The 13045-nt window shown below is 42.4% G+C and overlaps 1 protein-coding gene across 3 annotated transcripts in view; it reads right to left on the bottom strand.

The window, feature by feature from the left end:
• Positions 1-13045, bottom strand: part of LOC121917538 (homeobox protein otx5) — a 48100-nt gene that overhangs the window by 4314 nt on the left and 30741 nt on the right. For all 3 annotated transcript variants that reach the window (XM_042443584.1, XM_042443582.1, XM_042443583.1), the window contains 2 exons: positions 3696-3940; positions 124-275 (listed from right to left, as the gene is read on the bottom strand). In XM_042443584.1, coding sequence (XP_042299518.1) covers positions 124-275; positions 3696-3792 — 249 coding nt within the window. In that variant the 5' untranslated portion in view covers positions 3793-3940. The remainder of the gene's footprint in view (positions 1-123; positions 276-3695; positions 3941-13045) is intronic.

The following is a 13045-nucleotide window of genomic DNA, read 5'->3' as shown; positions in this document are numbered from 1 at the left end:
CCTTCCTTCCTTCCTTCCTTCCTTCCTTCCTTCCTTCCTTCCTTCCTTCCTCCTTTGCTTGCTTGCTTGCTTGCTTGCTTGCTTCCTTCCTTCCTTCCATAATGTATCAGCATAGAGCCTTACCTGTACTCTAGATTCAGGCAGGTTGATCTTCAGTGCCACTTCTTCGCGCATGAAAATGTCTGGGTAGCGGGTCTTGGCGAAGAGGGCCTCCAGAATATCCAGCTGGGCTCGCGTGAAGGTTGTGCGTTCACGTCTCTGTTTCCGTGGAGTAGCTGCAGAGGAAAGAAAGGGCAAACGCCCATTCATGAGATCGGACTTGACATTTATTCGAACAAAAGCAATGGCTATAATAACAGCGCACGTGTCTTTTTACTTACTTACAGAGTACTTACAGAGTGCTATAAGCAAAATACACTTCACTGCCCCAAGGAGCATAGGGCCCGTACAGACAGGCCAAAATTAAGCTGTTTTGGGTCACTTTGGAGGTATGCTGTTTAAATGACACACACATCTTAAGAGGCCAGAAGCTGCACCAAAGCTTTGGTCCATGCCTTAGAAGTGGAGCAAGGATTTGGCGTGGTTTTTGGCCTCTTAGGACGCATGCATCATTTAAACAGCATACCTCCAAAGTGACCTGAAGCAGCTTTATTTTGGCCTGTCTGTATGGGCTCTTACACAAGGTAGGAGAGAAAAAGTTGGTAGAAAAGAAGAGCAAAGAGAAGTACAAGATTTTGTTATTGTTGTGTGGCTTCAAGTCCTTTCTGACTTATGGTGGCCCTGTCATGTGGTTTTCTTGGCAAGGTTTGTTCAGAGGAGGTCACATAATCCATTGCGCTTGTGTTAACTGCAATAGGTCAGGTAGGAGCAGCAATGTGGAGCTAATTCCACTGTGCTCCTATCAGCATTTGCTGAGTGAACACACACCAAGTTGCCTTTCCTCTGTCTAGTGCCTTGCTGAAGCTATGCACTACCATGCCCATCATCCCTAGTCAGCACGTCAGCCATACTCTCCCTTGGGCGCATGCTTTGTTTATTCGGGTGCGGCAAGCCCAGATCCCACCCTACTAATCTTGTCGCTTGGAGAAAATATTTGTGGGGCCACTTTCAAGATGGTCCACCTTCAGTATTGCTGATTGATCTCTTCACTTGGTAATAATTGATTTCCCTCCAAATCAATCAAGCTGATGAGATAACTGCCTACCTTGAAGTGTGTGTGTTGTGTGCTAAGTCATTTTTAACTTATGGTGACCCTAAAGCAACCCTATCCTGGGGTTTTCTTGGCAAGATTTGTTAGGAGAAGTTTTGCCATTGCCTTCCCCTGAGGCTGAGAGAGTGTGACTTGGCCAAGTTCACCCATTGAGTTTCATGGCCTAGATGGGAATTGAACCCAGGTCTCCAGAGTTGTAGTTCAATGCTCAAACCATTATGCCATGCTGGCTCTCCTGTCTCCTTTTATATATCTACTTTAAAAAGTGTCTGCCTCCCCTTTTCAATTGTGATTAAAAAGACAAACAGGTAAGAATTACGTAGCCTCCTCCATATATTGTTGGACTGCAACTCCCAGAGCCCTAGGCAGACAGCCAATGGTAAGGGATGCTGGGAGTTGCAATCTAACAACCTCTGGAAGGATATTTTAAAGAGCCCAGAAGAGTTACTTGATTTGGATTCTAACTCCCAGAATCCAGTGCGAGATGTTGGGATTTGCAGTCCCCCAACCCAATTCCAAGCTCTACTCTGAACTGCAATGTTTAGCAATCTGCAGAACAGTGAAGGGTTTTTTTGGAGCACATTCAGAAAGCCTTTGGCTACTGCTGGCTAGGACTGCTGGGATTTGTAGCCCAGCAACATCTGGAGGGAAGCAAGAGTCTCACTCCTGGTCTGAATCCAATGTTGATCCCAGTTAGACTTAACAATTGAGTTCCTAACTCTCCAATGGGTCTACTCTGCTTAGTAGCCATACCTGGATTTAGGCCAGGATGGGCAACTACAACAGGTCCAGATTACAGGAAGGGCGGTATAGAAATAAAACTTTTATTATTTATTACCGTATTATTATTAATGTACAGGGAGGCCTGAAAAGGTAAATTGTTGCTTTGATATTTCCAGGAACAACCATTCAACCTTTCTTTTTTTGAGCAGAAAAGTATCAATCTGGGGAGTGTCAAAGGGATTAGGAATATACCTAATATTCCTTGTGCACACGCCATGTTCAAGGCAAGGAAATTAACTCCAATATAAAATTATTCCCTCCCTCATTTGCTGTCCTATTTTTTACAAAATGGGGTTTCCTTGCTCAGGTTTTGAATTCAGTGCAGTTCTTCTCATGATCAGTAATAATTTTATCTCTCTCCATGTTACACATTTTCTTGTGGATCTATAAACAATAAAACAAACAAATCCCACATTTGATCATCCTCACCAACTAATTGAACCCATTCAAGTCAATAGGATTTACACAAGTGCTGAAAACTGTCATTGCAATGGCTGTATTCTAATTAGGACAAAAAATAATTTCATTTGGTCTGAATGAATGAATATAAATCTCCAAAAGGATGTTCCTTTCAGAACGGTTTGATGCGGCACTTGGTTCGCACACATCCATGGCCAAACTGTCTCTCAATGTGTACACTAAGCACATTTATTATTATATTGACAATATAATCCAACATTTACATGCTCCATAGGACCCCTTTAGCACTGTGTGATTCCCAAGGTAAAGGATTCACTCTCCTGCAGAGAAATGGGGAGCTCAATTACTATAATAAGTAGTTGGCCTCCCCATCTCTTTGCAAGAGGGCTGGTTTGTTGGTTTCTTCCCTGCTTTGTGAAAACCAGTAGGTCACCATTCCCATGACAATTCAGTTCAGTATGGAGGCAATCCTGGCTGCCAGCAGGTGGCTGGACTCTTGTCTCTTATAGCTGGCTCCATCTTTCCCCTAAGAAGAATAGGAGACCAAGCTGGCTCTTTCTCACTAAACCAGGGCCTAAGCCCAGTACAGTAGTTAGTTGCAAGCAAAGGGGGAACCCACTGAGAACCTTGTTAGTCAAAAACTAAGGCAAGTTCCATTGTCTCAATGGAGATATTCTTTGTTGTTAATTGCCATCATGTTGACTTTAAACTTATGGCAACCCTATGAATGAGAGGACTCCAAGTCATCCTTCCACTCCACTAAATGCATCTGAGGAAGTAGACTTAAGTCTACAAAAGCTAATGCTGCCAACTTCTTTCTTTCAGCTGGTCTCAACAGTGCTACAAGATCTCTCTGCATACTGATTCTACAGACTAATAGTTATATCTTTGAATTCCAAGTCATCCTGTTACTGTGTCTTACATACTCAGGGCTGTAGCTTCCTTGATGGAGTCTATCTACCTGAGTAGACAGAGAGATCTTAAAGCACCTTAGAAAACTAAAATAAAGTTGACAGCATGAGCTTTCATAGGCTTAGGTCTACTTCCTCAGATGCATGACATGGAGAACACCTGAGTTAGTCTAGCCAAGAGTAAAATTGCATCTGGGTTGATTGCCTACCTTACTGGAACATGACTACACAAAGGGAGACTAGGGCTGCAGCTTCCTTGGTGGATATTATCTGCCTGAGAGTAAAATTGGATCTAGACTGTTGGGTTTGTTGCCTATCTTAGTGGAACATGACAACACACAAAAGGGAGGCATGGGGAAAATGGCACTTACTGGGATATCCAACTGCTGAGTGCAGCAGATCCATTCCTGGCCCAGCCAAGGTCAACCCATTGACCGCATAATGTGGTTGCTTGATGTAGGACATCATGCTCAGAAGGTTGGTGTCTCCCACTCTTCCCCTTGGCTTTGAGCAAGCAGGAGAGGGCCTTGTCCTCCTTGGCTTTAGCTTGACTTCCAGAAGGCAGTCTCCAGTCCTAGGTTATCCTGGTCCACTCAGCATCCAAGGGCAGCTGGAACTGCAAGAGGGGGAAAGAGAAAGAGAGCCCAGTTTGTACCCACCTCCCCAGTTAAGGAGAAGCAGAGAGAAGGTTGGCCAATGAGGAAAAAAAACACCTTGAGAGGTGGGTTGGGATGAGATGGAGTGCCTCTTGGGTCCATCCCACTAACCCCTCCCTTGCATAACACTCCAACAGAAAAGGAGGCCCTCCTGCAGAGAGTGGTCTTTGGCTAGAATTACATCAAGCCCCCTCCCTACCCCATAGAGAGGTTAATGGCATGGTAAAGGGCAGCTGGCATTTTAGCAAGTCAAAAGGAGAGGCTAATGGGCATCATTAAGGGCCATCAGCCCACTTTGGGCTTCTATTGTTATCTAACCAGGCAGGTTAAATCAATACAGGAGAAGGTTGGGAGTTGTGGAGGGAGAAACACTGGGGGAGATGCTCCACAGTTCTGGCCTTGGTTGAGGTCTTGCAGCTGAAAGATGAAAATGCAATGCTCAAAATATACCTTTGGTTAAAAGCTTCCATCTTTCTAGAGAGAAAGCTAGTTGCAGGAACATATTTGGGGCACACAAGGGCCTTCTCAGTGGTTGCCCCATTTATGGAGGCTACAATGGTCCTACCCATTTGGGAAGCAGACTTTTATTGATCCCAAAAGGCTTTTGAGAACAAAGATTTAAATCATTTTAATGGCATGTTTTAAATGTGTGTGTGTGTTTTAGTGCTATCATTCCCATTTTAACACGCTCTTTTGCATCTATCTTATTTAATCTGTTTCAAAAACTGCATTGAGTCCTGGCTTTGGGGGAAAAGACAAAAATTTAAAAAAATGAATAAAAATCACGTCAACAATGATAAGATTTTGGAGGAAACCTTCACGGAAACGTATGCAAACTATAGTGCAGTATAAACTGTGAACCAAGAAGACCTGTTTGAAAACATTTACCTCCATGTTCTATTGCTTCTTGCTTGCCTTCAAGCCATTTCTGATTTATGGCAACCCTAAGGCAAGCTTATCACAGGGGAGAGGGTCATGACAAGATTTGTTGGCCTTCCTCTGAGGCAGAGAGAGTGTGACTTACCCAAAGTCTGGGTTTCTCTGCTTTAGTGAGGATTTGAACCCTGGTCTCCCAAACCTACCCCATACTGGCTCTCAATCTACAATTAGACCTGCAGTATCTTATCTCTATTAATGCTAATACTTAACAGGACTGTTATAACCGACAGATAACATTTGTAAAGCGTCACAAGATAATGGGCAGATTCCCATTGGTTATTCCCAAACAGAGGAGATCTGTTCAATCAACTGTTCTATAAGGAGTCAATATGTAGGAAATGCCCATTGATTCAGTGGATTTCCCCTAGTTAGAAGTAATAGACATCTTAGCTATCTCAAGTATACCGAGTATCATAATGCAACCTATTTCTCTTGTGGATTTAGAGAAAAATTGAAACCATTTACTTTCTCAAATTTTGTCTGTGTTTAAAGATTTAAACAGAGGCTGGATGGCCATTTGTTGGGGATGCTTTGATTTAGATTTCCTGCATGGCAGGGGTTGGACTGGATGGCCCTTGTGGTCTCTTCCAACTATATGAGTCTATGAGTCTATGATTAATTTGGGCTGACAGCTTAGCTGTGTCACCTAGTGAGAAAAGCAAGCATCTACAGAGTGCCCTTGCCTCACAACCGCTGCTTAATAACAACCCAATCCCACAACCCTCCAAGATGTTGTGTGTGTATGTTATTTGATGTTGTGTGTGTATGTTATTTGCCTTCAAGTCATTTCCAACTTATGGCTATCATGGTGTTTTCTTGGCACGTCTCTTCAGGTCAGAAGGGGTTTGCCATTGCCATCCCCAGGTCACCCAGTGGGTTTCCATGGCCGAGCCAGGATTCGAGCCCTGTTCTCCAGAGTCGTAGTCTAGCGCCATGCACTCCAAGATACAGCACCTCGATATTAATTTGTAAGCAGTGTAATACTTCTCAATACAATCTGGGAAACTAAGTGGGAATGGCAGTAATTATTTGCAAGCCCCTCCATTCCTTCCTCTGAGTTTATCAACATTTATTCCCGCAGAGATTCAAAGAGGTGTGGAGAGTGGGCAAAGAAAGAGAGAAAGAGAGGTTGTTGGTGTTTTTCCGTCTCCCGCCCTCCACTCTTAGGAAATTTGGGGTGTGGTGAGATAGGGGCAATATTTGCCAACCTCCCTTGTAATTTAATATCACTCATTTTGCTTAATAGCTGAGGTTTTATGAGAAGCGCAGCCCATGAAGCACTCATAAACTGTTAACGGATTAACGGCGGTTCCAAAGATGGATGTTTGGCCACGTAGAAATGGGTTGCGACAAGCATTTAAAAAGGCAACCTGGATATGTGTGTGTGTGTGTGCGCATGGAATCAGAGAACAAAAAGAGAATGAATTTCTCCACCTTCCAGATGGAAAAGGAAAAATATATTTGGTTCGCATAGGATGCATAAAAAGTAAATGAATCCATGAAAGTGAAGGCTTTCATGGACAGCATCCATAGTTTTTTGTGGGTTTTTCAGGCTATGTGGCCATGTTCTGGACAAATTTATTCCCAATATTTCACCTGCACCTCTTAAGGAATAAATTCTTCCAGAACATGGCCACATAGTCCAAAACCTCCACAAAAAATTGATAGTAAATGAATCCTCAGTCTTTGGGAAACATGAAGGGGCTGAAATAGGTGCAATCATCATCATCATCACCATCATCACCATCACAATACAAACTACAATAACAATAGCCTTCCTTTCCCCCAGTTTGAGTCTCAAAAGTGGCTTGCAAAAATTAAAACGGAGTTAAAAATCAACAGCGTACAAAGTTAAAAAAAACATAATTAAACTGTCATCAAATTAAAACCAGTTAAAACAAATTAAGAAAAGAGCAACCACAAATGAATGTCCAGAATATTATACAAGGTCTGTGTCTCTTAAAAATATAACCTTGGAGGCCTACCAGAATAAGAATGAGTTTACCTGGAAAGATAGTAAGAGCTACCTCAGTCTATGGGAAAGGAGGTCCGGAGCATCTGCTGAGAAGGCCCTCTCCCATGTTCCTACCAAATGTAGTTGTGAAAGTACTAGGTGGCACATAGAATAAGCCCATCTATGCCCAGCCCCGAAGGGTCACAAGATACAAGGGTTTCCCAGCCTTGAGCTGGAGATCATGGAGGCATATGTAATCCTAGATGGCGGGTATTTTTTATTTTGTCTCATGGGGTTGCCATGAATTGACTGGCGAGTAGCCACACACATGGCTACTCATAGGCAGTGGCTATGGCCTTGCGATGGGGCCATTGAGGACTGGCAATGAAATGGGAAGCTGGGGATGGAGAAGAGGAATGCTTAAAGTGATGGAAAGCAGAGAGTGACGAGAAGCAAAGAAGAGCAATTAAAGAAGCAATGCACAATATACATGTTGCAAGCTTTCAAAGCTCCATGGGTTTCTTCACCAGGCAAGATGTTACAAACCAAACAGGAGGGGGGGGGGGGAGAAATCAATTGGAGATGTTAAAGTGTCTTAACTAAGGACTGCAGGCATCTGACTAACATCTCCTTGTTGGTTTTCTGTCCTGGTCTTTGTGGGACGAATAAGGCATTGTCATCACTACCCCTTCATTCTTCTGTATCTGCAGACCCTTCCTCTTTCTTCCATGCATTTTGTCATTGGGAGAAAGATTAATTCCGCTGAAGGGGAAAAGAAAAGGATTTGCCATTGGAGATGCTAATTTTGATTGACAAGGCGAGAGACACAAGCCACGAAAGAGGTTTGGTTGAAAGGTGTGTTTAGGGAACTTCTGGCCTTATCACTGAAAGAATCAGAAATCCTAAACTGGGTGCCAAGGTGTCACCTTTAGCAGAGCCAAAAAGACAAACAAATGGATCCTGGAGCAGATAAAGCCAGAAGTTTCCTTGAAAGCCAAGATGATCACATTGTGGCTGTCCAACTTTGGTCACATCATGAGAAAGCATGACTCACTGGAAAAGACAATAATACTAGGAAGGTTGGAGGGCAACAGAAAGAGAGGGACATCAATCCAGATGGATAGAGTCGCTATGAATTGGGGCTGATGCGAGGGCAGTTAACAACAACAACAACAACAACAGAAAATAGACAACTGCATTGCTCAAAATCTGAAGTTCAATCCTTTCTATGCTTTGCTCCATCTTCACGTTCTCTGGATCCCACTCAGAACTTCAAAATGCCATGTTTGGGAATTACAGTTTCCCCGGGAGCTGGCGAGGGGATTCTGGGAGTTGTTATCCCCTAAAAACCAAGCCTTCTCCAACCTTGGTTGCACTTCATAATTATGTCTTGCGGTCCAAACGGTGTTGAAAAAAATTCAGATGGAAAGAGCAATGGTGGTTTTGGGAGCGCTCTACTGGCCTTATATGTTTTATGGCCTTCTGTTTTTAGTATAATGAAGACCTCATGCATGATGGATTTGAAAAGAATAGAGATGGGGTCTTGAATTTTGCAGCCTGGGCTTGTTTCATCATATATATATTCTCTCACTTCTTTGTTCACAATTTAAAGGAGATGTCCTCCCTATTTAAAACTTCTGGGGTGTTGTCCTTGTTCTCTTCCTTGTTCTACTTTTGTTTGGCTTACTGCCTCTTTTCCCTCCCTCCTTCTCTCCCATATCTTCTCCTCACCTCTAATTTTGGTCTTCAACTTCTGTGACTGAAAATGAGATGTAGAAAGGAGAAAAGTCTCTTTGTAGGTGCTGAACAAATACCGCCTACAGATAAGGCTTCCTAACCGGTGGGTTAGAAGTTGGCCGAGAAGAACATCTGGTCCCCGAAATAACTTCCTTTCCAATTAAAGGTGTGTGGGACCCTTGCAAACAAGGCAAGGAAATGGAGAGAGATGTCCCTCTCTCTCATGTGCAAGCAATGTGATAGACTGATGGTTAGTTACTTGTCAACGCTTTGGATAGTTGCCTGGGGAGAGAGAACACAAAAGAGCAACCTGGGACCACATCTTTCCTTCTGATCTTCCTTTTCCTATTCCAACAGATTTTATTTATTTATTTATTGCGGTTAAACTTTTGCAAACTTTTTTTGCCATTAAAAAATGTTAGGGACTTGTCACCAACTGAAAAGAGATAGAAACAAAACAAATTCAGCATGTAACGTGTCAGATAACCTATCTCTCCATCCTCAGGTTTGTTTGCTTTTAATGGCCAGGTGAAATTGGTCTGTGTTTATTCTTTGGGGATCTACTAAAGACAGCTTTAGAAATCTCCTAATTAAGTCTCAGGGAAAAGTGGGCTGTTTTTTAACAACGGGTGAAAAATCCTGAATTTCAAAACCACAATCCAGATGGGAACGGATTGTGAAAATTGGCCCGATTGAACGGTTTGTGGCAGATATGGATTATGGAGGATCAATAATGAGATATTCCAACTCAAATGACTGCTCTTTAAGGGTCTTATGAAGATTTAATCTAAAATCAGTATCTGCACAGCTATTATCGGAAGAAATACACTGCAGGGAATATAACGTTTAGCGTCAGACCACAGAAACACAATGGCCTAAATCCAATATTAACCTGAACTCGAATTCCATTAAATCTGGACTCGACTTGAGTCCCCTTAAATTTCAACAAAGAGTTCCATTAAATCCAAATTTGAGTCTCAACTAGAGATGCATTAAATCTCAATTTAGTCTCAACTAGAGATCCAATAAATCTCAACTCTGGTTCCCTTTAATCTCAACTCTAGTCTGAATTTGTGTTCCATTACCTCTCAGTTCTAGTTACAACTTAGGTTCCATTAAATTTCAACTCAAGTTCCTTTAAATCTCAACTCTAGTCTCAACTAGAGTTTATTTAAATCCGTGCAACTTACACAAGTGTTTACTGAACCCAAGTCCCCATTGATTCCATGAGTATGTTATATATTTGGGAATAAGAACTGGAATTAGCCCTATTATTCAAAAAGGATGCTGCCCATCCAGCTGCATTGCTTGCAAAAATGCCATTTTGATATTTAAAAAAGATTAATTAGATTTATTTACTTGTTACATGTGTCCCTACTCTTTCCTTCAAGGAGCTCAAGACAGTATTTCCTTCTCTTTCCAACATTTGAGCGCTCTTCTTCCAAGGAGCAAGCACACTTGGAACCAAACTGAGCCATGCAATTTCTATGCACGGGTGCGAAAGTGGGACAGTGAAAAGAAAGGTGATAAGAGGGGGAAAAATCAGCTTATTTGAAATGTAATGTGCTGAAGAAGAGTACTATAGATCCCATGGACTGCCAAAAAGAGAAAGGAGTGAGCCTTAGAGCAAACCAAGCTGGAACTTTCCCTAGAAGCGAAGACGGCTAAATTGATTCGAAACAGATCATAAGGCAACATGATTCCTTAAAAAACAACACGGACCCTTGGTAAAGTGGAAAGCAGTAGGGAAACAAGGAAGACCACATTACAGGTGGATTGATACAATCAAGGAAGCCATGGAAGGGAAGAGTTTGCAAAACCTGAGCAAGGCAGATGATGCCTGAGGCTCTTGGAAGCCTCTCATTTATTGGGTGGCCATAAGCAGAAGTTGGCTTGAGAGCAATGAAAGACAACAAAGGCAACTGCATTGCATCTGAAGGAAGAGCAGTCTTCTGAGAGGTGCACAGGTTGCCAAAAAAGCCAGGGAGCATACTGTTATTTGATGGGAGAATTCAAAGACATTGCCATGTCAGGCTGCAAAATCAGAAGGCAAAGGGGTCTTGTAGCATCTGGGACGAATTGAAAGAAAGAAGCTGGAGCTTTCATAGACTTGAGCCTAAGAGGAAGTAATCAAGGAAAAGTCTAGGAAAGCTGATGCTGCCAACTTCTTTCTTTCAGTGAGTCTCAAAGGTGCTACAAGATCTCTCTACATACTGATTCTACAGACTAACACGGCTATATCTTTGTATTCAAGTCAAGGAAAGTTCATGCTCCCAGCTTCTTTCTTTCACTTGGTCTCAAGGATGCTGTAAGATCCCTTTGCACACCTTTAACTGGGTATTTTTTAACTGTCAAACAGTGCAGAGGGTCCCTGCAAAAGGTGAATTGCTGTTCATGGGGGAACCACCCAAGAGAGGCAATTCTTCACACTTCTTTTTAAAAAGGGGAGATCCAAAGAGCCTGAAGCGGGGTCAAGGACCATTAAAAGGGTATTTAGAGGGCCACATGGACCACAACTTCTTCATCTGAATTAAGTACTTTGGTGGGAACTCACATAGAGATCTTTGGCAAACCGTGTGCGGTTTCAGCTCCCTTCTCCCTTTTTGTTGTTGTCATACACCTTCGAGTTATTTTCTCTCAAAAGGTTACCTTGGCAAGATTTGTTCATAGGAGGTTTTTCTATACAGTTGTCCCCTACCTTTCTTTTTAAACAATCTGCTCTACTGACGCTGTTAAATTCTTATCAGAATCCATTTATTCGATACACAGTCTACTCTTTCGACAACTGTAAATATGAATACTTGTGCAGTGCTGTGATAGCAGCACAAGACAACGCCACAAACGACTTCAACCGTATGCCGCACACAGGCGGAACGAAAAGATGGCGCTTTGCATGACACTTTTGTGACCAGACGCTGCTTGTTTTCCAACTCGGCGCCATCTTTTCGTTCAGTCTGTGTACTGCATACTTTAGCAGTCATCCATGGCATCATCATGCGCTTATCATCCCACACTGTGCAGGTATCCATACTTATATTTGTGCTTATTAGAGTAACATGGGTTCTACATTTCAATGATTTCCACATTTTGACAGTCCTCTGGTCCCTAACCTGTTCAATAAGAGAGTGACTACTGCAAGGAAGAATCCCCTCCATAAAGAGCATCTATCCATTTTACCTAATGGCATGGATATTGAAACCTAGACAAAATACATTTTATTTCCTTAGCTTTACGGTGTAACTCTATATGCATATTCTCAAGATTAGGGCATCATCCAAGCATGGCAAGGAGTTGGATTAGGAGGCTCTTTTGACCCATTCCAATTCTTAGATTCTAGTTGTTGTTGTTGTGTGCCTTCATTTCCGACTCATGGTGAACCAAAGGCAAACCTATCCTGGGGTTTTGTTAGTCAGATTTGTTCAGAGGAGGTTTGCCATTGCCTTCCACTGAGGCTGAGAGAGTGTGACTTGCCCAGGGTTGCCCAATGGGTTTCATGGCTGAGCAGAAAATCGAACCCTGGTCTCCAGAGTCATAGTCCAACACTCAAACCACTATGGCCTCATACAGACAGGCCAAAATAAAGCTGCTTTGGGCCATTTTGGAGGTATGCTATTTAAATGATGCATGCATCCTAAGAGTCCAGAAGCCACACCAAAACCACGATCCAGTCCTAAGGACTGGAGCACAGCTTTAGTGCAGCTTCCAGACTCTTAGGACACATGCATCATTTAAACAGCATACCTCCAAAGTGGCCCAAAGCAGCTTTATTTTGGCCTGTCTGTATGGGGCCTATGTTACGCTGGATCAAGATTTTAAGTTTCTAGATTGAGACAATGGGATTTCCTTCCAGGTAAGTTAGAATCCTTACAACAACAAGGTCTTTCCCCTCCTTGGAAACTATACTGATGGTTTTGAACTGGAATAAAAAGAATAGGATGTTTTTGTGGGGTTCTATTGATTTCCTAGGAAGACCTTTGGAGAACTAACAAAGGATTTCCTAATACTGATAAAACAGATGTGTTTGTTCATTATTATTTTTTTTGCATTGTTTGTCAACCAAAATGGCTTGAAATGACCCGATTTAAAAAAGCAAATACTGTATGACATTCAAACGGATTTTGTTGCCATTAGGAGGAGAGTTGCAAAGGAAAGCATCCAGCATTTCTGCACAAATGCTCGAACTAGTAGGAACCGAAAAAATATGAGCTGCTTAATGTAAGGAACTGATAAACCTCTCTTTGGGGCTTAGTGAAATATGGAAACCTGCGGAGGTTTCAAGTGGGCAGATGTTGTTTTGCCCCAGATATTTGGCTATTTCGAAATGTCATCTCTTTGCAGTGTCTCGGATTATCGGTTTAAACGCTGGCAGCAAGAATGGGATGAGAATCCTTTGAATCAAACAAACAAAAAGCATTTCCCTCTCCTTTTGTCTTTT

This window comes from Sceloporus undulatus, unplaced genomic scaffold, assembly GCF_019175285.1.
Source record: "Sceloporus undulatus isolate JIND9_A2432 ecotype Alabama unplaced genomic scaffold, SceUnd_v1.1 scaffold_23, whole genome shotgun sequence".
In the NCBI taxonomy this organism is placed as follows: Eukaryota; Metazoa; Chordata; class Lepidosauria; order Squamata; family Phrynosomatidae; genus Sceloporus; species Sceloporus undulatus.
This window is presented reverse-complemented; position numbering and strand designations above follow the sequence as displayed.